The sequence below is a fragment of the Platichthys flesus genome, chromosome 14, assembly GCF_949316205.1.
Source record: "Platichthys flesus chromosome 14, fPlaFle2.1, whole genome shotgun sequence".
NCBI lineage: Eukaryota > Metazoa > Chordata > Actinopteri > Pleuronectiformes > Pleuronectidae > Platichthys > Platichthys flesus.
The window spans coordinates 18173932-18197190 of record NC_084958.1 but is presented as its reverse complement, the minus strand read 5'-3'; the positions used below and the strand labels follow the sequence as shown (position 1 = coordinate 18197190).

General features: G+C 40.5%; 1 protein-coding gene across 3 annotated transcripts; it reads right to left on the bottom strand.

Annotated features, from left to right (window-relative positions):
* Window positions 1-6982: 6982 nt before the first annotated feature.
* atp6v1h (ATPase H+ transporting V1 subunit H) lies at window positions 6983-21644 on the bottom strand. 3 transcript variants are annotated; one of them, XM_062404488.1, is made up of 14 exons: window positions 21552-21644; window positions 20273-20431; window positions 19128-19227; window positions 18928-19017; window positions 18233-18346; window positions 17134-17238; window positions 16264-16323; window positions 15236-15333; window positions 14189-14381; window positions 13202-13380; window positions 12794-12919; window positions 12064-12165; window positions 11156-11269; window positions 6983-7330 (listed from the first exon to the last, which is right to left on the bottom strand). In XM_062404488.1, exons 2-14 carry the CDS (start codon window positions 20374-20376, stop codon window positions 7261-7263), a joined length of 1455 nt encoding a protein of 484 aa, XP_062260472.1. In that variant the 5' UTR covers window positions 20377-20431; window positions 21552-21644; the 3' UTR covers window positions 6983-7260. The 3 variants fall into 3 exon arrangements, with proteins under 3 accessions (XP_062260472.1, XP_062260473.1, XP_062260475.1); XM_062404489.1 differs by lacking the exon at window positions 21552-21644 and adding an exon at window positions 21385-21503; XM_062404491.1 differs by lacking the exon at window positions 16264-16323.
* Window positions 21645-23259: the final 1615 nt, after the last annotated feature.

Here is a 23259-nt window from a genome sequence, read left to right as displayed (position 1 = left end):
ATCAGCACAAACCATGGCTCCGCTGAGTGACAGCGCGCTCAAGGACGTCTCTTGTTCTAGCTTACCTGTTTTTCTTCTTCCACCCCAAAAAAGTTCCTTCAATTAAAACAAGGCTGGTGATGAGTGTGACTCGGGAGGCGCAGCCACAGATCTGAATCCAGATGTTGAGACGGAAACAAAAGGTTTCCTGGTACTTGTGTGGAGGAGCAGAACATCCGCTGTCTGTGCCACCCCTGCGTTACCCGGAGGTGCGCACTCGAAGCCCGACTGCTCACTCAGTGACATCAGAGGCTGAGCTAACAACACATAGGAGTATCCAGCAGAACAGCTCTCACCACACCGCAGACACATACATTCAACACACAATCTTCATTCCACACAGTGTTCAAAGTTGTTTTCTGTTGTTTTTGTGCGTAAAATCTGGTAAAACGAGTAGAAGTAGTGCGCGTAAATCTCCCATTCAGACACCCACTGGCTCATTCCTAAATTTAAATTAATCTTATTATTATTTTTTATTAGTTTCCAAGTTCCCTGTAGTAAAACCAGGTCTGCTTCAACATTACGTTCAAATATTTTCGAAAAGGATTAAATTCTCATCAGTGCTATCATCAGACGTTCCCTAGCAACTCCTTTCAGGTTTACCTCAGCAATGCAAACAGGCAGACTCCGTCAAGGGCCGAGGAGGCATCCAGACCGAAAAACACTTCACCTGCAGCCTTCACACGTTCTTCAATCCGTGCGTGTACGAGCTCATTCTGTTAGGAGCATCGCTGCTGGTGTCAAGAATCAACTTTAAGACATAATGAGAAAACTACTCATCACCCCAGTGGCAGGGTTTCACTCCATTTGAGATGGAATAGGTTTTACTGGAGGTGAGATTTGTCGTTTCACAACCTCATCTATCTGTCTGTCTATCTATCTATCTATCTATCTATCTATCTATCTATCTATCTATCTATCTATCTATCTATCTATCTATCTATCTATCTATCTATCTATCTATCTATCAATCTATCTATCTATCTATCTATCTATCTATCTATCTATCTATCTATCTATCTATCTATCTATCTATCTATCAATCTATCTATCTATCTATCTATCTATCTATCTATCTATCTATCTATCTATCTATCTATCTATCTATCTATCTGTCTGTCTGTCACTATGTCTGTCTGTCTGTCTGTCTATCTATCTATCTATCTATCTATCTATCTATCTATCTATCTATCTATCTATCTATCTATCTATCTAACTATCCATCCATCCATCCATCCATCCATCCATCCATCCACCCATCCAACCATCCATCCATCCATCCATCCATCCATCCACCCATCTATCTACTATCTATCTATCTATCTATCTATAAATCTTTCTATCTTTCCATCACTCCAGCCATCAATCCATCCCTCCTTTCCTGAATTATCGATTTCAATACTTTGGCACCACATTTGAAACATGGATTGAGTAATGATCCCCACGGCAAAGACCGTCACAACGATGATAAGAAATTCTAGCTTTAAAATACCCCCCCCCCCCCCCCCCCCCACAGTTCCCATCTCTTCTCCCTCAGCAGAGACCACAGAGACTCCAGCTCCCAATCAAGCAGGTGCTGTTTCCCTTCCCTCCTTTATGCAAGAACTCTCGTTGCCTAGAGACCCATCAAGGCCAGATGTTGCTTAAGTGACAAAGTCTCTCTGTCGGTGTGTTTCTATTGTTCAGGTCGGTGCCGGCTCCACTTTTGGACACAGAGTGCGAGTGTGTTTGTCGGTGCAAATATTTGACGCAACTTTTTACTGAGGTGCCACTTGAACCTTGGACCGGCGGCGGATCAAGAGTGAACGGCGTCCCTCTCGTCACATGAGGGCCCCAACGGAGGCAAAGAAAAACACGGTTACAGTATTTACCTTTAATGGTAATGACCTGGTGCCAAAGGATTGTTTGCCCACAGATAGGATCTGCTGCTGCTGCTCCTCTGGCACTCCAAACAGGTCCTTTTGTATGAGTTCCAGAGGAGGAGAGGAAATGTTCACTATGTAACCTCCAGAGCTGCTGTGCGTTTAATAAAATCAGTCAATATCACTGAGATCGGTGAATTCATACTCAGCTTTTCACTCAGTTTTCCCAAGTGATGATACAAACTCCAGGTTTTTAGATTTGAGCCTCGCCCGTCGATTACTGTCTAGTTACGATGTGTCACGCTCATCCAATCTGAAACCGCCCACATGGTCAGAAGGAGCAGATGAAAAGCGTTTAAGGAGTCTTGTTTGCAGCTGCTTCACTGAGGATGGGAACAACTGGACAAATAAATAAAACACATCCATCACATGATCCTCACATGAGCTTATTCAACCAATTAGGTTTGTCCCTTTGCCGTAGAAACATAGATAATATATATTTTACAGTATAACCTGTAATAATCTGTAAAATCACTTTTTTACTGTGAGATATATATAAATATATATCTTCATTTATTTTGATGAGTCTCTCAGCTGATTCTAGTCCATGTCAGTTTACTGCAACATCAGTTATTTCCCTTTAATTCAAAGGCAATTCAATAATCCCCTAATTGAAAAAAAACTTCCCAAAGGAGAAAACATGAATATTCTCGGAGGATTGAAATATTCATATCAGTATATGGCCTTGTTCTGTAATCAGATTCCAACACGTCTATTACACGGCCTCATGTCTCCAGAGATGTTTCCATATGGAAACAACAGCAGAGACGTCACAAACACCTGAAGAGCTCTCACACATTTTTTTTGGTTCTTGTAAGAATAGCTTTGTATGCAGATGCTGCCTCGCAGAGATCATCACCTTCATACACAGGTATCCAGATGGGGCCGCTCCTCAGCTCTGCCTGATTCTGCTCCAGATGAAAATGACTTTCTGCCTCGGAGCAAACTGCTCCCTGCTTTTGGTCACGCTTGTCCATATGATGTCAGACAACATTTGCTCTTAGTGGCAGTGCTGAGATTTGATAAGTGAATAGTTGAAACACGTCGTGCATGGAGCCAATCAGAGGAGGCTCATGTTGTCAACACTGAACTTCTCAATAAGTGCACAGAACTCTTTCCTCTCAGTTGTTCATTATTGTTTTAAGATTAAGATTAAGATGCATTTATTCGTCCCAAACACATGCACAGACATGCAAAGGCACACTCACATGCAGGTAGGGAAATTTAACCTCTGCTTTTGACCCATCTGGTGCAGAACACACAGAGCAGTGAGCAGCCATGTACGGCGCTCGGGGGAGCAGATGTTGGGGGAGTAAGGTGCCTTACTCAGGGGCACTAGACAGGGTAGGGAGACTCTTGGATTTTTGGACAGATCAATCCAGGTTCTTCTTTTGTTGTCTCTCCGTGGAGTCGAACTAGAGACGAACCAGAGACCTTCTCTGCCCATAGTCCAAGTTTCTGCTACTTGACCACCGCCTCTCCCATGTTCACCAGAACACACGTGTTGGATTATGTTAATGCTCGTTTACATGCAGTGTTGGCCTGCACGGGATTATGACACATGGAATGGTCACGGTACTATTCCCTTTATTGGTTCAAACTGAAACTGGAACTAAAATCGAAAGAATTTAAGAAATAATAATAATAACAACAATAATATAAATCTATTCTTTGGACATCATTTAGTTTACATGATGTGTTGGAGCTTTCATTTAACAGTGAAACTTTAATGTGACAATTTGAGGGAACTTGGGGTCGACTTGGTCTTGAAACAAGATATTAAAATACTTTGCATTGTATTCTTCATTTTCAGGATAGCTGTGTAAGTGTAATGGGGAGGACTGGGATCGACCCGCAGAGTGAAACTAGATAACGACCCGCCCTACCCCCTGAGCCACTGTCGCAGTTGAGACAAAAACGTAGATGAGTGTCTTCCTCATTCATTTGTGTCTCGCCCTCTGGGTTCCTGCATTCAAAAATATCCATTATGATCCAGTATAACAAGATCACCTTTAAAACCAGATTTCACTGTGTTTCAACAGATCACTCAACAGCAAAGGCGTTTACCAGGATTCAGTGCAGCCTCCATCTATGGACGTGTGAGTGCACAGGAGGAGGATAACTGAGCTCCTGCACTCGGTCACAAGCGAACAGGACATCGGGCTGTAAGAGATGGAAAACCCCAGTGTCCGTGCATCACACAGTTCATTTCACCACCGCAGCGTAATGTCACACACAATACGATGATTGTCGGGCATAGGAGCGAGATGTACACCCTCTGCAGGGGAGCGAGCTGTGATTCTCGTTAGATGCAGCCTTAATTCGAGCCTCGCGCTGCGTGGCTGCCGGCAGAATCATGTTTTGATCGTCACTATGGGAACGAAGAGCATCTCTGGCCAAGGTTACAAGAAGCTGAAGTGGATTTGTGCGACGGAGCAGGGGCAACGATACCCTGCTCTCAGGGAGCTCATTGAAAGTCTGCCAGGCCGAGCAGACGAAGATGAGGAACGTGAACAGTTTGAGAGCAGAAGTCAAAACATCTGAGTGTTTATTAAAGATCCAGACACAAGAGAGGGAGAGAGAAAATGAGGCAGACTGCACCTCGGGGAGTTTCATCTATAAAACAGTTTGAGCCGCTGCCTTGACCAATCCATCTGCTGCAGAGTGCAACAGTTCACGGGGTATGTTGCAGGTGAGCGTGCACAGGGAGCTCAGAGCATCGGCCACTGTGAATAATAGCTGAGAGAGGAGAGCAGGGCCGAGCAGCTGCAGCCAGAGGCAGCGACTCTCTTCATAAATATTGACTCGGTACTTTCGGCCTGGTCCCGGCTCTCCAGACCTTCCAGGGGTCAGAGCACGGGGGAAGAGCTCATCGGAGTTTGCGAGGTCAGAGGGGTCATTTGAAACGTGACTGTATAGGGGTGATCTCTTTAGAGCTCAGAGGACTGATGGTGCGTTTGACTGAAGTTTAGCTCAGGTTGGACGTTCTCAGTCCGACTCGAGAGTTGAAGAACAAATCAGAAACTCGTCTCGTTGGGTTTCACTTCAGCACTGAGGGCATCTGGCAGCTGATTGCACCTGGGCATTCTGCTGCTCCTGGGCATTCTGCTGCTCCTGGGCATCCTGCTGCCAGACTGGAGCTGTTGTAAATACTAACGTAATATCAGTAAGGTGCGTATCTCCAAGGCCAGAGGGTCTGGAGCTTCACCCAGTGGTACACATGTATAAGTATCAGCCCATTAAATATACAGAGTTTTTAAATAACCAAAATTGAACTCAACTGTTTGCACAGACACTGTGTTTTTGATGATGCCTTTTCATTCAATGTAAAATGTGAGGTCTGGTTATTAGACAGTGGAGCACTGTGATGATCTGCGAACTAAAAGCTGCAACTGAATGAACAGAACCTTTGATATCTCCATTATGGTTCATTAGGGCCTGATTATGGGTCTGTGTTCATGAGTAGTTCACACAGTAACACAGAGATCAGAGTCACAGTCCATTCAGCAGACACAAAAATATTATCTTTCATAGAATTGTTTAAAGTCATTCTGGCATCTGCTTTACCCACAATGCAAGTTGGCTTGTAATGTCTTAAGCCCTTGGTGCCTCTAGCAGGAAGTCACCACGCTCTGTAAACACAAGTATTCACCCATGTCCATCTTTCAGGTTGTCAGCAAAGATTACGGGATTTGCCTGAAACTTGGTGCGAAGATGGGAAATGGTCCGAGAACGAAACCCATTCCGTTTTGGACGGGTATGGAGAAAAGGGTTTATCTACGTCTGTTAGGGTTCTTTTTTTTTCACAGCATGATTTAGGCATTGTTGAAACTGTCATGGATTTTCAAGGGTAGAATTTGTGGATCTTGGCAGAGATCTACCGTATGCCATTCTAATGTCTATCACAAAATATGTTCTATTCCCTATTAGTGTTTATTCTAGTAATGTGTCTGTTATTGCTGACAGTCAACAGACGTTTACTCAATAATCATGGGACTGTTTGACAGATAAAGTCAAGAGAAGTCGTGATTTGAAATTCTCGAGAAAACAAAACAAGTATAATTATACCCAGGGCTCAAGTGTTGTCATTGATGGAGCTGTTTGGTTCTACAGGGATTCATTACATGGAGAAAAGGAAAAACAGTAAATAAATTTGTGAGTAGGAATGAAAACAAACTGCCTTGAGCACTGAGTCTTATAGTTACACTCAAAACTCCAGTCTCAGTCAACAGATCCTAATACAGGAGTCGAAACTCATTCTAACAGCTGTTGTCTCCTGTTGCTGTGTAAACTTTATAACGTGTTTGTGTGTGTGTGTGTGTGTGTCTGTGTCTGTGTGTGTGCTGGTGCTTAATGAGCTGAAACAGTGAAGGCAGAGCTGTGAAAAGCATCTTCACTGCGAGCAGTCAAGGGCAGGGCGGGGGGGAAAGGTCACAGACTCAGACTCAATTGAAATTCTGATGGACACACAGTGGATTCACCGACTCACATTAGAAACATAATCTGCTATGCAGCATAGAAACAAATAAACAGCCACTCAAGAGAGAAGCTGTGGATAAAGTGAAATGACTGAGGAAACTCGTACAGTCACGTCTAATGAAGGACCCGAAGCTTCAGTGTGTTTATCAGACAACTGCGAAAAGCTCGAGGCTTCCTCTAAAACATCCTGCATCTTGTTGACATGAGAAAAACCAGTGTGTGTCGACTGTGGATGAAGAATAGCTCAAATGTTACCTTATCTTTATAAACTAGAATAGCTCAAATGTTACCTTATCTTTATAAACTATCATATTATGAGGAGAATAGAAGGTGTTTTTGTCTTTCAAACCAAGATAACACTTCACAGGAAGAGGTCTGGAGAGCCAGACAGTTATAGGCATAATTTATTTCTTATTATTTTACACTCTATAAATGCTTTCATTTGAAAACTAAAGAGACTCAGTCAATCTCTTGGTCATTCAGCAGTAGTGACCTCGGCCACGATTTAATCCTGCACAGGAAATACCGACGTGTCACAGGAACACCATAGATAAGCATCTTTATTAGAACACGTAGAACGTTTCACAGGTTACAGACTTAAATAACTTGCAGTTTTGTACATTATCACAGACATAAAGTGGGACTTCAATCACCACACGTCACTGAGCCCAGGGGCCACGTCACGAAACACGACAGTCAAATCAGGTAACATCGAGGATCATTGGAGCTGGAGCGGGAAAACCCCTTGGTTTGGATTTTCAACAAGTCGTTACACAAAATGAGCTGAAGACGATCAAATACACAAACACACGCGCACAGTTCAGCTTCGAGCCGCCACGGCCGGAGTCTGCTGCTGGTCGCCGGACTGGAGCTGTCGTCCGAGGTACTCCCTGAAACAGAGAGACCACAGATTAGGATTTTCACTTCCAATATTCACACCACTCCTGAGTCCTGAATTTAAATTTCATTAGAGTGTAGATTAGTGCATTTAATGCTTTTTAAGTTTTTCTTTCCTCCAAGTTGTTGTACAAGTTTTCTGTTAATGTAAAACTTCTATAAGCCCAAACTCCGCAGTATAAAGAGCTTCTCTCCCCACAGAACCTTTCAGGAGTCCGGCCGATACTTCATGGGTATCATGATGCCATGTTGATTTCCATTGGTTGTAATCATGGCCTTAAAGATCAGTTTCAACTTTAAAGTGAGCTTGTGGTTTCCAGAAAGACTCTCTTGCTCATTCGGACTCAGACATGATGACATTTTAAATTCTAAAACATACCAGAATTCTGAAAGGTCACGGATCTTCTTCTTCACGCTTTTCTCTTGGCAGTAACATTTTCAGACTTGCTATCATGACACTCAGCTTAATGCTAATAGAAATATCAAATGCCTCTCAGAACCCTGAACTTGGAAAAGGCTGGAAAGAACTTCTGAGGATAGAAATAATGTCTTCCTTAAAAAATGAACGCTAAGATCCGTGACTGCTAATAAATATGCTTTTTGTTCCGATTTTCTACAGATCAACAAATAGAAGCAAAAGTATGAGCTGCACGCCAGTTTTTAAAATTCTTTGTTAACTGCTGAGCCCAAGCTGATTGGATTTACAACATAACATCAAAGCAGGTACATACTGGAAATCTTTATATATATATATTTTTTAAGTCAAGTCTGTGCAATAAGCATTTTTTTCTAAATTGGTAGAAAAGATAGAAAAAATACTAACTCCTGCAATTCAATTCAATTGAAATCTATCAAAGCCTCCATCGCCTGTTTGTGTGAAGTATTTACTCAGTGTTTCAGCTTTTAAAGAGGAAAAAAGCATCACAAATCTCCACACTTCCCCGGAGCTGTCAGCGATAACCTTTGGCTGGGCTGCAAATAGCAACTACATGTTGATTCAGAGAATAGCCAGCGAGCTAATAAACGCAGATGGCAATAATTGGAAGGATAAGCCACAGTTGTGTACAGAGTTCATACACATTTTGACCAATGGATTTCCATGACTTTTCAATAACTTTAAACCAAATTTCCATGACCAAACATTTTGTGAAATCTGAAAAAGTGATTTCAATCTGCTGAAATGCTGCACTCCAGGTTTGTTTTCAACTGTTTTCACCTGCCGGCACATTTCATGATATTACTCACACGGGAAACAATTTTGTCAAAAGCAAAAAAAAATATCAAACCAAGGATCAGCCACAACACACATTATTTTGCAATACACTTCTATCTTTGTACTTCTCCATTTGAACTGTTCCGATTCCTTTTCAAATCTATCCCTGATAAACGCAGAACTGACAGTGTGTCGATAATCACCCTTTTTTTCACATCATTTCATCTTCCTGTTTGGCAGATATTAGATGAGATGGAACAACATCTTCCCAACATCCTTGATTTAAAAAGACCTTAGAATGACAGTTTTTTATGGTTTGATATTGCTGCTTCAAATAATTACCTGCAGTGCGTCCTTGTAACGAGCATGACACATTTTGCACATACGAGAAGCTATGATATATTTTATGTAAGAATACAAATAACAACCATGTTATCTGTGAAAAAGGTAGCACTCAATCAACAGCATATTCTCTTCAGTGACAGTTTCACTAAAGGTTGACAAGAGAAATTTGATTTCACATTGCATCTCAAAGTGTTTTTTAGAACCTGAATGATTCTCTAGCTATAACCAACATAAAAAGGTTGAAATTAGCCTTTGACAGACTAATTGATTCAGCGCTTATGAAAATACAGAAGAGATGTGCACTTTATTAACATTTTTAGATTTAAAATAGCCAGTTATGTATCTCTATAATTTTTCATAAAATGTTTTGTTTACTGAATTTTCATATTCTTTTAAACCTATTTTATTAATTTGTTATAAATGCATGTCCATATCGGTCAGGTTGTAGTTAAAATGACTGTTTTTGCCTTAAAAGTCAGGCTGTTAAAATTTGGCTTAAAGTTTATAACTGTCAGCCTGCAGCTGACTGGCAAAGAAATATTTCACTTATTGGTACTGAAAACACCTAAGTAAAACAATAAGTACTTAACGAAGCAGAGCAAAGACCACATGGGTGAAATAAGTGTAGTTTTTCCAGTTGACACATTCATCTGTGCTGTTGTCATGACAGCGGGCCCGGGGACCTTCAGTCAGCACAATGAGAAGATCTTGTTGAAACATTAACAACATGGGAGCTCCCTTCAGGGGCCGTGGGTGTTGTGAACGCTTCTCACTTTGCTGAGAAATGGAGACTTTTTTGCATCTTTAAGAACAAGAGCGCTGATCTATATCATCTCGTTCTGCAACGGCATTCGCAGATTTGTGTCGTAATGCAGACGCAGGCAACAGGCTATTCACACAGCCCCGCTCCACATAACAGTTCAGGTCAAGGAGACCAAACGAGTGGAAAACTAAGACGAACAATAACCCTCAGTGTTTTTCAGGTTTGTCTCTTTAAAAGCTGAAACATTAACACATCAGAATGATTCACGTGCTGCATTTTGTCCCCAGCAGTTCATCACAGGGCGAGGACTAATAAGATATGGATGTTAAAGAAAACACAAGAAGTGAAAGTGTTAAGATGTGATTTGTGTGCTGGGTTTTTAAAACGAAACACAGTTGCATAAATGACTGATTGATGATTAAATATCTGTTTTCATGCTAAATCAAAAGGAACTCAAGTATGAAAGGTGTGTTTGACGACAGAAATGCTGTTCTCTTCCTCTGATTCACCAGAAAAACATGCAGGTATATATAATAAAAACAATATTTAATTATCTTGCAGATATAAAATAAATAATAAAAAATCTCCTGGATCTGAAGTTACAGAGTTAAAGTTGAAAGGGAAAATACATATTGCTTTCTAATGCAACTCTCTTCGATTTGAGAACCTTGTAAATCCCAGCAAATTAGATCATATATAATTTTAATTTGATTTTATTTACTATTGGTATTTTGATGTATTGAATCTTGCTGTCTTCTTGGAGCACCTTTTACTTTGTGAAGCACTTTGAATGAATTTTAATTTATTTTCCTCAGTAACCAATATCTACACTGAAAACCCATTTGTGTTCTAGTGGATAGATACAGCTCACCCTTCAGTGAAAAACCTGCGTGCATGGAATCACTTGCATGCAGCTCTGAAACACAGATGGGAAATGGCACTACACTCCATTATTACACACAAAGCCTCAATCCACAGTTGCTCAGGGAGTCGAGTGTGTTTTAGATAGCGGCCGCAAAACCAACACGAGTAAGATTTAAATTCTAATGTTACAACAACCATTTTATTGTAAAGCTCTGTAAAGTGTCTTGGAGCATTGTTAAAAGCACTACACAGATAAAATTAAGTTCTGCTTTGTTATCGTATACAAACGGATTCGTGTGTTCTGCTCGATTTGAGGACACAGACTGAGCTGGAGTGACATCTGAACAAATCGGCTGTGAGCTTTAATCCATCTGATTGTTGTCATCAGTATCGAGTCCACGGAGCGCTGCTCAGATTCCACCCAAGCAGATGTCTAATAAGCCCAAATCAATTACATTATCTGTGATTGTGTGCAGAGCTGTGGATCATCAGGCTGTAAACGCAGGGTATTGATATTTCCTTCTCAAAAACGTAAGTGTCCATTGAGGGAGAGCTTTCCTGATGACACTGTATGGAGGAGGAGTAGATTCTCTCAAACAGAAAATTGTATAAAGATGTTTAATGGGTTCATACCAGTTGTGGACCATCAGCTTCTGCACAGCCAACAGGGCGTTGTAACGGACCAGCTGGTCCTCGTGGTGCATGTGATTCATCACCAGTTGTTTTCCACCCAGCTGCTCGATCACCCTGAAATGGGAGGAATAAAAGACATTATGGGTGACAGCCTTTTATTCACACAGAAAAAAATGTCCTATTTTCCCCACTCGGTTTGGTCCAGCATCAGGTAATTTAATCCAGTCCCTAAAATGTTCTATGTATTTTATGAAAGGTCACTGGCCTCGAAAGGGTTGTCGTGCTTTGAAAGGAGGGAACCGGCCTTTATGAGGCAGTGGTTGTGGTAATTCAGTAAATGGTCTAAAAGTAGGTGAAAGTACATTCATTGGTACTGTTACATTCTCTGGTCAAAATGAGTGTAATCATCGTTATAAGGCTGGACATGGGGGAATAACCACCCTGAGATTGTGACAACAGGTAAAAAGAAAAGAGGTTTAGAGTAGAAAAACCATTAGTGATCTGTCACTCACACAGTCACAGGCCTAAAGAATATGAAGAGAGAGGATGAGGGAAGTCTCTTTATTTTACCAAACATGGTCATCTTCAGACACACATAGGACAATGGTTATTTAGAAAACTGCCAGAATCAATGAGAAACACAGATCACGTTTTTTAGATCACTTGTTGATGTCTCACTGAACACATACTTTTGTAAATAAAGATGGATGTGACCCACACGCTCTGCCAATAATGAGTCAGTCTCAGGTGTCAATCATAATGTTCAACCCATTTTGTTTCAACACAGTTTATGTACATAAGTATACCCAAGCGCCTCAGGGTAATTGAATTTGTTGAAGCATATGTAAGTGGTGCTGTTCACACAGTATCTTAAAGCCTGATTTGGTCTTCAATGAAAAATGTCTCACCGTTTCCCGCGTGGGTAATGTCTCACGTATTCTCCCACGTCGTGAGCCGCAACCGCTATGACTTGAGGATCATCGGACACCTCCAACAGCCTTGTCAAGATCCTATTGAAGAAGGGCAGACAAAAGGAGAGGCATTTAAATGGTGAGGTCTGTCTGCGTCATAAGCAAAGATGATGTGCCCTGATAATCATACAATTCTCAGATGTTCCCCGGCAAAAGCTTCACTGAAATGCACAGATTGCTCAGTGAATCAAGGCTAATGTTCTTTTAGAAAAAGAGATTAAACCTAAACTCTAATCAAAGAGTATGACAAACAAGGATCATCTGAAAAAGGGAAACCTTGGGATTCTAAGTGAGACAAAGCGAGGACGTGTCGCAGGGAAAGAGACAAAAAGAGATTGAGGGTAATTTAAAACGGGGATGTCGTCTGAATACAAAGAGGTAGGTGAGGAGACAACGAGACGGAAAAATGAAGTTTTATACTTAATAGATTGCTGGCAAAAATATGTTCAGATAAGAAAACACCAACCGCATTTGACATTAGCCAATCTGTCAAAACTCTAATTTTAAACACTAATTCAATTATTAATTCGTTTTTTTTGAGGGGATATCTTGAGAATGTTTTGTATCTTTGTGTGTACTTTCTAGTGCAAAGCTATTTGTTTTCTGAAGTGTCTAGTTCAGGTTTTTGAGTCCCGTTGAGAAAATGAAAAGCCTTGCTTCATCTTACTTGAGCAGCTCGTAGTTCTTCTCATTCAGACGGACGGCATTCTCACGCCAGAACTTCTCTGACTTGTGGACAGGACTCCATTCCAGGCGTCCGGACTTGAGTTCAGAGCTGTACTCATCAAATGAGCTGTAGATGAAAAAAAAAAAGAGAGCAACAGAACATTGGAAAGATTTTCATTAATGAGAAGAGCACAGTCCAAGGATGACCATAGTTTTTTGTTCTTTGGAAAAGAGGAAATGCCATTTTCTCCCCGATAAATCACAATTTACAGAAAAAAATTTTAGGAAAGAAATTGGCCTAATATGAAAGTGACCGATTCATGTTTAGAACTATAATATATTTAACGGTTTTTAAATAGTAATTAAATAGTCTGGAGTGATTATTCGTGCCATGGAATCCACTCGGTACCTCAGATCCTGCACGCTCTCTCCCAGCTTCTCCAGCAGGAACTTAATGTCCTCCGTGATGTCCTCGTCATCATACTTCTGCTGGTCCAGGTTCTCCAGCTGCTTCAGGACCTTGCACTGAATCATGGCCAAAGCGTACTCCTGACGGGTCTCCCGCTCGGACGACTTCTCCAGGAGATTCTGTCAGAGAAGAAAAAGCACAGAACAGTTATTTGATGAGTTATTTATCGTAGGTGATCAGGCTGTTTGAAGTGTACTGTTCATGCTGTGGTTACTGTAATGTTTCCTGTTCACTGTGTTTTATCAGATTGAATTTCCACCAGGAAGAACCATAATGATAAACTGGTGAGTGCGCTGTGAAGGGGATGAGTGCAGAGCTGTAACAAGAACACAATTTTCTAGTAATGTAAAACGCTTTAGAGTCAGGATCCCTGGAAAAAGTCCCAGAAACTCAGAAAATTCTACTGCCAAAACTTTGGAGTGACACTAAAGTGGCGTCAGACCCAGACTGCTCCTCTGATTGAACCCTTTCCGCCTGCATTCAGGGCAGAGCTGCAGAGGACTACAAATATCTTCTTTTCTAAAAAGCCTTTTATTTGTTCACAGCATCTGACTCAAGTAGAGCAAACAGTGCAAATACAAGTTTAGAATCCATCCATCTTTGACAGGATATGTGTGAAAACCAGTGCGATGTTTTCAGGAGCTGGATTATTTTTTCAAACAACTGGAACAACATTAAGTAAAAGCATTATAATGGGGGCGAACACATCATGATCACTTCAGTACTGCCTTTGACGATGTGTTTAAAATACTTCCAGATGGTCTGGATAAATCAAGTCTGTTTTTGGTCCCCTGGGCTGAGCAGAATCATTTGCATGATTAGGACAATTGGGAACAATAGCAACATGGTAATAATGGTGAAAATATTCAAATAATTGTTGATTGATCCCAAGTGGTATTCTACAAAATGCACACTTTCCCCACATACCCTGAAGGCAGCCAGGATGATTCGGGTGACCTTCTCCTTGACAGACTCCTGGAGGATGTCGGACAGGGCTGGCACTACGTTGTAGCGTCTCAACTGCTCACAGAGCTGAGGACTGAAGGCCAGGAGCCAAACACAGAAGATCATCTGGTACTGGAGCTGGAAGCCACACTTGTTGCTCAGCACCGCTGTGATGCTTAAACAGAAAGAAACAAATTATATGAATAAAACAAAAAAAGGAAAAGTGCTATGAAGGACATCTCCATCCACGACCTTTTTACTAATAGAGGAGCTTTCAGAGCGACGTGCCTACATGTTGTTTATCCATTATTTCTGATAATGGATGAAAATGAAATGTTCAGACAGTCTTTGGCACAATGGACTAGTTGCTCAAAATACAGACACTAGTACTAATAAGTACAGCGAGCCATGCAATTGCAGAAATAGCTGGTAAGTGCAGAGATGGGCAATAATTATCTGATCCAAATTATGAAGTAAGGCCAGTTTTACATACTAATACTAAACTAAAAAACTCACTTGCGCAGCAAACACTTTGACATTCAACATTGGTACCGTCTTCATTTAAACATGTCCAGAAATCAATGCATCCATTTCACATGAGAGTTAATATATGACCCTGTCAATGAAGACAGGTTTTTTTTTTAAACAATGAGCACTATTCTTTTCCTTAGATGGATTTAATGGGGGTTTGATTCACGTTTTTTTGGGGCCAGTCACACAAAAAATGAAGGGGGTGTAAAATAGAGAACATTCAAACTGTACAGTGTCTTTTAAAGATTTAATGTAGTTAATCAATTCTTTTATTCATAAGTTATCCGGTATGAGTCAAGTCAGAGCTGTGCTGAGAGCTCAGAACATTTGATTGGACCCATATTACCCTTTAAATTTAATTTGATTCCATCAGGTTGGTGATTTCATCATGATAGCAGTGACACTCACTGATACATGAGGGGCTCTATTCCATCAGTTACTGTTGGCTGTTTTTATAATAGATTATTGAAGGATTAATGATAAGGAGTCTTTACTCACCAGTTGACCCCATCAGCCTCCACCCAGGAAAACCTATACTCATTCACCTTCAGCATCAGCTGAAGGCACCCAGCCACACACTGGACATACTGAGAGCTCTGAAAAGGACAGAGGCAAACATTGGATCAAACAGAGGTGGGAGCCTTAGCTGCCCAATTAGGAAAACAAACAAAATGTTAGAAGGTCAAGTTCAGTCAATGCAGCTCTGAAACACAGATAAGTTGACAAGCAGAGACAGCACATGGAAGAACACCAGTCCAAAACTTGCATTACCATCAGCTATCACCCTGAGGCCTTGCACATGCAGTCTATCGTCTACACACATGAACACATGCTAGATCACAGACTCAATAGTACAATACAGAGCAAGAGCAGGGACAAGTGTCCCGTCACACCTGAGCAGAACAATGTAAATTGAGATTAGAGAGGAGGAAGCTAAGAGGAGAAAATAGATTGCATTAATCTGTTAATTTGAAAAGGTTGAAAAGAAAGAAGTCCAGCAAGAGGAACAGGGAACAGTGAGGACAGAGTGGCGGAGCAGAGGTTACCTGGTTGAAAATTATAAAGATGATGTTAAGTTATTAAATACACCTCCTGTCAATATATTTCTGAGCACATTTTTCTCAGAATAATGTAACTATGCTTGACACAGTATGAGATATAAAATGGTAGGATGATACTGCTGTGCAAATGTTGATCCAATTTCATATTAACCTTGTTATCCTAATGTACAGCAAAAGCTGTGTTCGTCATGCGCTTTCAGCACAAAGGGTGAAGAGGCTTACGACATGCAATTTTGTACAGCTGAAAACAACCAGTGGCAGCCAACACCATGCTGGTCTCCATCTTTCTACAAGTATTGATGACAAACTCGAGTGCAAGAGCAGGATGACAGAGAAAAAGCGGGGAAAGAACAGAAGTGAAAGTCCAGTGACAGCTGAAACGTTGCGGCTTGCACAAATCCTGCCTTTTTTTCATCCTCCTGGAAGCCCCAGGTTTCTCCGAAGATGCACTTCACTTATACTCACTTCACTGGGGGAAATTGTTCCTGCTCCTGAGCTTGATTCGGGACCTGTACCATGTAGGTTCTAATGAGAGATAAGCAAAAGAACAGGGGCAGAAATGTTCACAGTTGGAGGTGAGTCACTGTGTCACTGGAACAACACAGCGTGCGCTGCAAGTTTGACCACAAATGCAATTCAGAGACAGCAGATGTTGAGTGATTTGTTGCTCAGCTGTTGAAGAGAAAATAAATATTAAACACAAGTATAAGAAGTAGTTTTGGTTTCAACCCATATTTTGGAAGGAAAAAATTAAGTTTAAAACAAAGAGAAATTATGTATTGAGGAGATCTGGCTTTAACTGATATGAAGACAATCTCCAGATATATTTAGAAATAATGGCGCACAATGCAGAGGCCCAAAAGAAACTCGGAATAAGTACTCAGCAGTTTAGCTGCCAACTTGTTGGTGAACACGTCTGCCATGGCAAAGCCAGCATCTACAGCTCAAACTTCATCAGACCATCTCAAAATCTGACAGGCCAGCTCAAAATCAGTGGGATTCCATACATTATACTACGTCAGACAAAGTTTACAGGGACAGATAATAGAAGTTATCTATATAGATAAGACTCTTTAAAAATAAACATAACTCCATTAGAAAGGGGTAGCCACATTTTTAAGAAGTGGATATCCCAATATCTGAGAAAAGAAAGAACCATGATACGATGAATTTAAGAGGAGAAAAACAGTTACAGTATATAACTTACATACTTATACAACTAGTAATTACACCGTATTGTAATAAACTGATGTTATCAAATAAAATAGAAGGAAACAATTTTCTGTCAAATAAAAGGATAGACAGTTAGACTTTATGTGTATTCTGTATTTTTACCTGTGAACTGAGCTGACTTTTTATCCAGTTAAAATAGTAGTTCAGATCAGATCCCTCCATCAGATCACGGCCCCACGCAGCCAGCTTCGCGATGATCCGTGCAGCCTAATAATAGAGGGACATGTCAAAGTCATGTTGCTTTGAATGAACATTCTACCAACAGTTGACATTTGAAATCTGCAATATAACACTTCAGCTTGTTAAGAACTAATGTGTCCTGTGATGAGACAGGAACAAATTAATTTCTCCAATTTCCTCCTCCCCAGGAGAAGATGAATATGAGGCTGTAAATTATTAGAAAGGGTTCGGCATGATTGTTGGAGTGACTGTCGTGTAGTGTCACATCATTTGGGTCACATTATGTCCACCTGCTGGATGCCATCTCGCTGGTTTTCTTAATCAGGCTCCAACATAGAAGTCAGTTTGTAAAAATGTATTTATTGCCTGTTCAAGGAAACGTGGGTAAGGTTGCTTTGTGAGGAATAATTGATGCCTTGCTATGATTATAAGCAGAGTAGAGAAAATTCATGGCTGTGAAGCATTTAATGGAATACAACCTTTTTATCTGGAAAAATAAGATCAGGACGCAATGATAATGCTTAATTAGTTATGTCAGCAGCTACAAATACCACACTGTGCTGAGGATTTAGCATGGACGAGGCCTGTTTTCCCAAAGTTGTTCACAGCCCACTGTGCACATACGATTACCTTGTTCAATCCATATCCCTGATGAGAGTCAATAACATTTAACAATGGTCAATGTTTTTCTGAAATCTGGGATTACACAGGGTTTAACGTACAGGGAGAGTGGAGAACTTCGATTACCAATCTGCTCTTCTATGCCTTCACCAGCCACACAAGTTGGAGAAAACATGATCAGAACCTCACATTTATTCCAGAGTCATGATTTTGAATTAGAAAACTTTACACAACGAGATTAAAGTGAAAATGTTTAGCTAATTTTGAAGGAACTCCCTCAAGGCTATCTTGAGATATTGTGTTCAATAAAGTGGGATGGACACATGAAGGAGAAATATACTGCCTCACAGCTCTAAACGTTGCAGACACACAAGATAATTGACATCCTCCATTAACTCACCATGTGGACAGTAAAAAGGTCCTGACGATTGAGCATGGGAAGGAAATATGACCAGGCGGTGTTCTTCGTCTTTTTGGCGTAGTCGAAGAAGATGTTCACCCTCTGATGGTTCTCCTGAGAGACGATTGAAATAAAATATTGGATGAGTTCTTGGATTTTAACTAATTGACTGCATTGCACATAATCGTCCTTTACTAGCAAATTATTGAGTATTTTGAGAGACAAAATAAATTGTCAGATGCTAATTAGACAGTAATTATCACAGAAGTCAAGAAGTAAAATCAGTCACAGTCTGGTGTCTCGATTAAAGGCACATTACATCATCCACTGGTTAATTTAAGAAAACAAATATCATAATAAATCAACGGTGCAAACACGATGACATTATTTGTTGACGACATAGCATTATGTTGAGCTAAAGCAAATGCTTTCCTATGAGTAGCCTGGTCTGCTTGACTTAATCAGAAAGTAAAAAAGTGTATCTCTACATATGCATATCAACTTTATCTACATTTTAAATACTTTTCCAGAGCACGTATGTTTGCGAACGCACCACCAAGTTTCAACATTCTGCCCTGTCATTGCTACCGACATTAGAGACTTAAATCAAAACTCTTGGTGGGAGTGAAACGTTGTGATCGATATATGACCATGCATATCCTATATGTCCAACGTCAGCGGGTCTGTCTGTGTACCTGCAGGGTGTCATCAATCAGAGTCAGGATGTATTGGACTGTCTGCTCCTTGGAGATGTGGGCCATCAGGTTCAGAAAGGTCTTGGCACACTGAGCAAAAGCAAAATTAGATATTCAGAAAGACACAATAGCTCCTGTGTCTACTGACATGTTGAACACACTGCTTATATTCTGTGCAGTTAAATTGCAGTCCCTCATACCTGATGTCCCTCATTGGTCAGAATGACCTGTTTCTCCTCAGAGTTGGCCACTTCAAACTTCTTGATGAACTCGCAGTCTTCTGCTGAAATCATCTGACTCCTAAAGGAAATGAGATTGAGACACAAACATTTTAGCACAAGCTACTATAAATTGTGTACACATTTGTGTACAAGTGTGTACATTTGTGTACAAGTGTAATGTCTTGGAGCAAGACATTACATACATGTACACTACTGACCCTCACACTGAGGAATGTTCACTAGCATGCTGCTTCTAATTGAAAGAGAAGCTTGCACAATAATGGTAGTTAACCTGTAAATATCACATGTTCTAGTTAAGGCAAAACATCCAATGGATGGTCCATGAAGACAGGTTGTTATTGTTGGTCATCGCACAGCCATAAGAAATGAAAGAAGGAATCAAGTAATATTATTCGATTTTTAGGGGTGATTATATGAGTCCTAAGGCAGATTTACTGCATTCAAAACACACAGGCTCAAAAAGGGAAGTATCACTCGAGACAGTGAATCACAGCAGAGGAACAAGAGTAGAGCTGACTTTAGATTTGCACACTGCTCTCTGACAGATTGATGAATGAGAGCTTAACTTGCTGACTTAACTAATACAATATGACGATGCAAATTGTGCAGCTTGGAGAGTGTAAACAACTTCTACTATGACCTCTATTATAAACTTTAAATATTACCTGTCTTATAGTGGTAACAAAAGCAGAAAATAGGCAGTGGTATTAAGATAAGATGAGATAAGCTTTATTGTTTTTGTTGGAGATTTGACTTGGACCACAATGTTACATCAATAGAAAAACACAATCAAATACATTCATCCATCATGCACTGTTTTACACAGATAAAATATAAAAGAGTAGTCAACGAGGGGGATGAACATACCCGTTTCAGTATTGGGGAAAAAGGATTGTTTGAAAAAGAAAACTTTGTACCATCTGCTTGAAGATAGGAGCTGATACTCTGACGGAGGATACGAGTTGTGTCCTTGGTTATATTTGTGGACATGGCTGCTTATAGTTTGTTAATCTGGGCTGCACAGTATTACTCTTGCTTAGATTGGACAGGAGTACCTGTTAAAGTATCCTGGATATGTGAACACAATGTGTGGCTGTACTCACTGCAGGTAGGACTGCCAGTTGACCAGGTTGGCCCGCACCTCGGCTGCCTTGGCAGCGATGATGTTTGTGGGGACTGCAGCGTCCACCGCCCCGCGGATATCCATGTTGATACAGACCCACTGCACAACACTATGTGTCTGGATGAAAATACAACAACACCTGGATGGAAACACAACAGTGTCAAAATATTTGAGGTTCTGATGCAGCCTCTGGTCTGGCTCATGTGTGTTTTGTTGTGGCAATTTCTACAATCCCACTCTACCAACGAGGAAACGAGACACAAATCTCTCTTACAGTATTGTCACCTTCCTTAATGCTTGAGCATGGTGTATACGACAAAGTTTAGTTTATAATATGCACACCAATGGGAAACAGGTTTTGTCTGTATACATTTAGCTAACCCCTCCCACTCTGGTTGTGGTTGTTACAAAGTCAAACGTTGGAATCTTCGATCACATGAAAACAACAATGCCTAGTTAAAGCTATCAGGCGAAAATTCATTCAGTGGTACAGGATACAGCTTGATCAAGGTTTCATTGTATGAGATTCAATGATGATCAATCAAAGGGGAAATAAACATGATCATAGTATGGTCACATGTTATATTTCCCTTACAGTTTACATCATACTAAATATATAAACCAGGAGAAAAAGGTGCAGTGATGTGTCCCTTCTGTTCAGCACTGTTTAGCTAGCAGGGTTAGCAGTGATAGAGCTACCAGGAAAACAGTCTTGCGCTAAAAACGATCCACCATCAACGCAAAATAGTTCGACGTGTGGCAGACATGTTGTTCTAGCAAAGAAGTTTAATGGTTTCGTGTTTTAGCTCAGTCCACAGACTGGAGCACCAGCTGAAGCTAGAGGCGCTAGCTGTTGCAGATCAAGCTAGCAACTAGCTTAACCCAATGTCACGACAGGTAAAGATGCGTCATCCAGACAGCTGAGATAAGGCGACACACGATGACGTTAACTCGAATTAAAGTCGGAGACAAATACAACGTATACGAGAATAAACGTGAATTTAAAATGTTGAGGGGGGGGGGGGCACAGGTGACACCGTTAGCTGTGCGCTTCCTGTTCTCCAGCTAGCGAAACAAACTGCGGATGCTAACCTGTGCTAGCTGTGCTAACATGGCTTCTCATCCACTCTGATTCAAAATGTTCAGCGCTGCAGACGCGATAACTTTATGACAACAACAGAGGTTGACAGCAGACGTGTTTGCTGCGCGACACCATGTTTGTTATCAGGTAAAGAAGAAGAAGAAGAGGAGTAACTCACCGTACTAATGTCCTGAGTGAACAGCTGACTGATGACAACACAGCGCCCGTGTCATGTGACAGTCACATGCTCAGTCCGAGGTTTGACATAGACTTAACACAAACTGAGGATCCGTGTTCGTGGTCTTTACATAAACACTGTGAGACCGCTGATATAACATGTACAGAAAAATATGGTGGAAATGACTGAGAACGTGTGTTTAAATATTTAACATTAACATTTTACACACAAAAAAAAGAATAAGGTGTAAAATAAGCTAATAAAATGTGGCTAAATTTAATTCATGAAATTCCCCAACAGTATTCCAATACCGCCAACAAATTAATGCATCAAAAACATAGACTATAAAAGTGTACTAATAATAAACACTACCAAGGCCCCTTGCTAGTCATGGAGTATTTTCACGATGCATTTCTTTTTTGAAATACTTTATTTGACACTGAATTGTAAAAATAGAAACTAGGAAATCAAGACGAGAAAATGCACCAGTTCGCCTCAATAATAACAATAATTTGATGATAAATTGTCAAAATGAAACATTATAGATAATAAATAAATATAGATAACAACGTTTAACTGAGTTAGGAATGTACTTTATTTTTATTACGGCCCAAGCAGCACAGACAGACAATGAGGACCTATTTACATTGTAAAGATTATATTATTATTCAGGCAAATTAATTGGCTTATTTGAGGGCTTTACATTTTTTTTTAATACATTTTCTTTTACATTTTATTAACCTCGCATCTCATGCCACTGCTGTATATAATATAATTCGTATGTAGTTGTTGTAATCTTAGTTAAATCTTTTTGAAGTAATTGCTCCTTGCAAAAGTCTGTGTTGGTTTCTACAGTAAATAAAGAGCTGGAAACCAATCCCCTGAGTCATCCGTCTGTAGCAAATCAACATCCGTTACAAACGCAGTGGTGTTACTTAAGTAGAGGATCTGAATACTTTAACTAACTTTGAGCAGGAGTATCCACATTTTGTGTTGCTCCTTATTTGTGTCCTGCAAGCCATATTTCACACTGGTAAAAATACACTGATATTATTTCAGGCGTCAAGGCAAATGCATTTAATGTCTTAAGCTTGAAAATGCAATTGATTGGACAATAAAGGTCACTTCAACTTCCTCTGCATTAACACATTTGTTGTTATGGATTGTTTTTAGGTTGGACCCCAAAGCAGAGACTGGAAGACCGATCTGAACAAAAATAGAGTTTATGTGAACAAATCGTCAGAAGGCAGGCTGTGGCGGCAGGGTGCTGGCAGGCTGGAGTGTCCTCGGGAAGACAGGAACACAAAGACGAGGACGAGCAGCAAGGCACATGGGAGGTCTTGGTTACACGGAGGGAAAAACTGTGGTTTGTGTTCCGCCGTGAAACATAAAACTGATACAACCAAGCATCTCCTGTCTGTGCCCCTGCTGCCAAAGCACAGACAAGACTGCAAAAAGAAAAAAAAGTGAAGCAGAATCATCATAAACCTACTATTTAAACATTTTGAGCTAATTATCATGTAGCCAATACATTAAAAAGGCAAAGGTAAAACACCATTTTAGCCACAACATGCTAATTGTTGTGTGACAGATAACAAAATAACACAAGTCTGCTGAAAGTGTTCAAAAGGAATCGGTCTGACTGTCTAACTAAACTGTCACCATCTTTCAAACCTTATTTCTAATCATGAATCGGAACTGTACTATC

Bases quoted from the DNA above. Each gene is read 5' to 3' on its own strand.
- atp6v1h (XM_062404488.1), bottom strand. From the start codon at position 20,376: ATGGATATCCGCGGGGCGGTGGACGCTGCAGTCCCCACAAACATCATC. The intron at 19,018-19,127 runs GTATGAGGGACT...GCTTTTGCTCAG, and splicing joins TGACCAATGAGGGACATCAG to TGTGCCAAGACCTTTCTGAA. The intron at 13,381-14,188 runs GTATGTGGGGAA...CTTCTCTGACAG, and splicing joins TCATCCTGGCTGCCTTCAGG to AATCTCCTGGAGAAGTCGTC.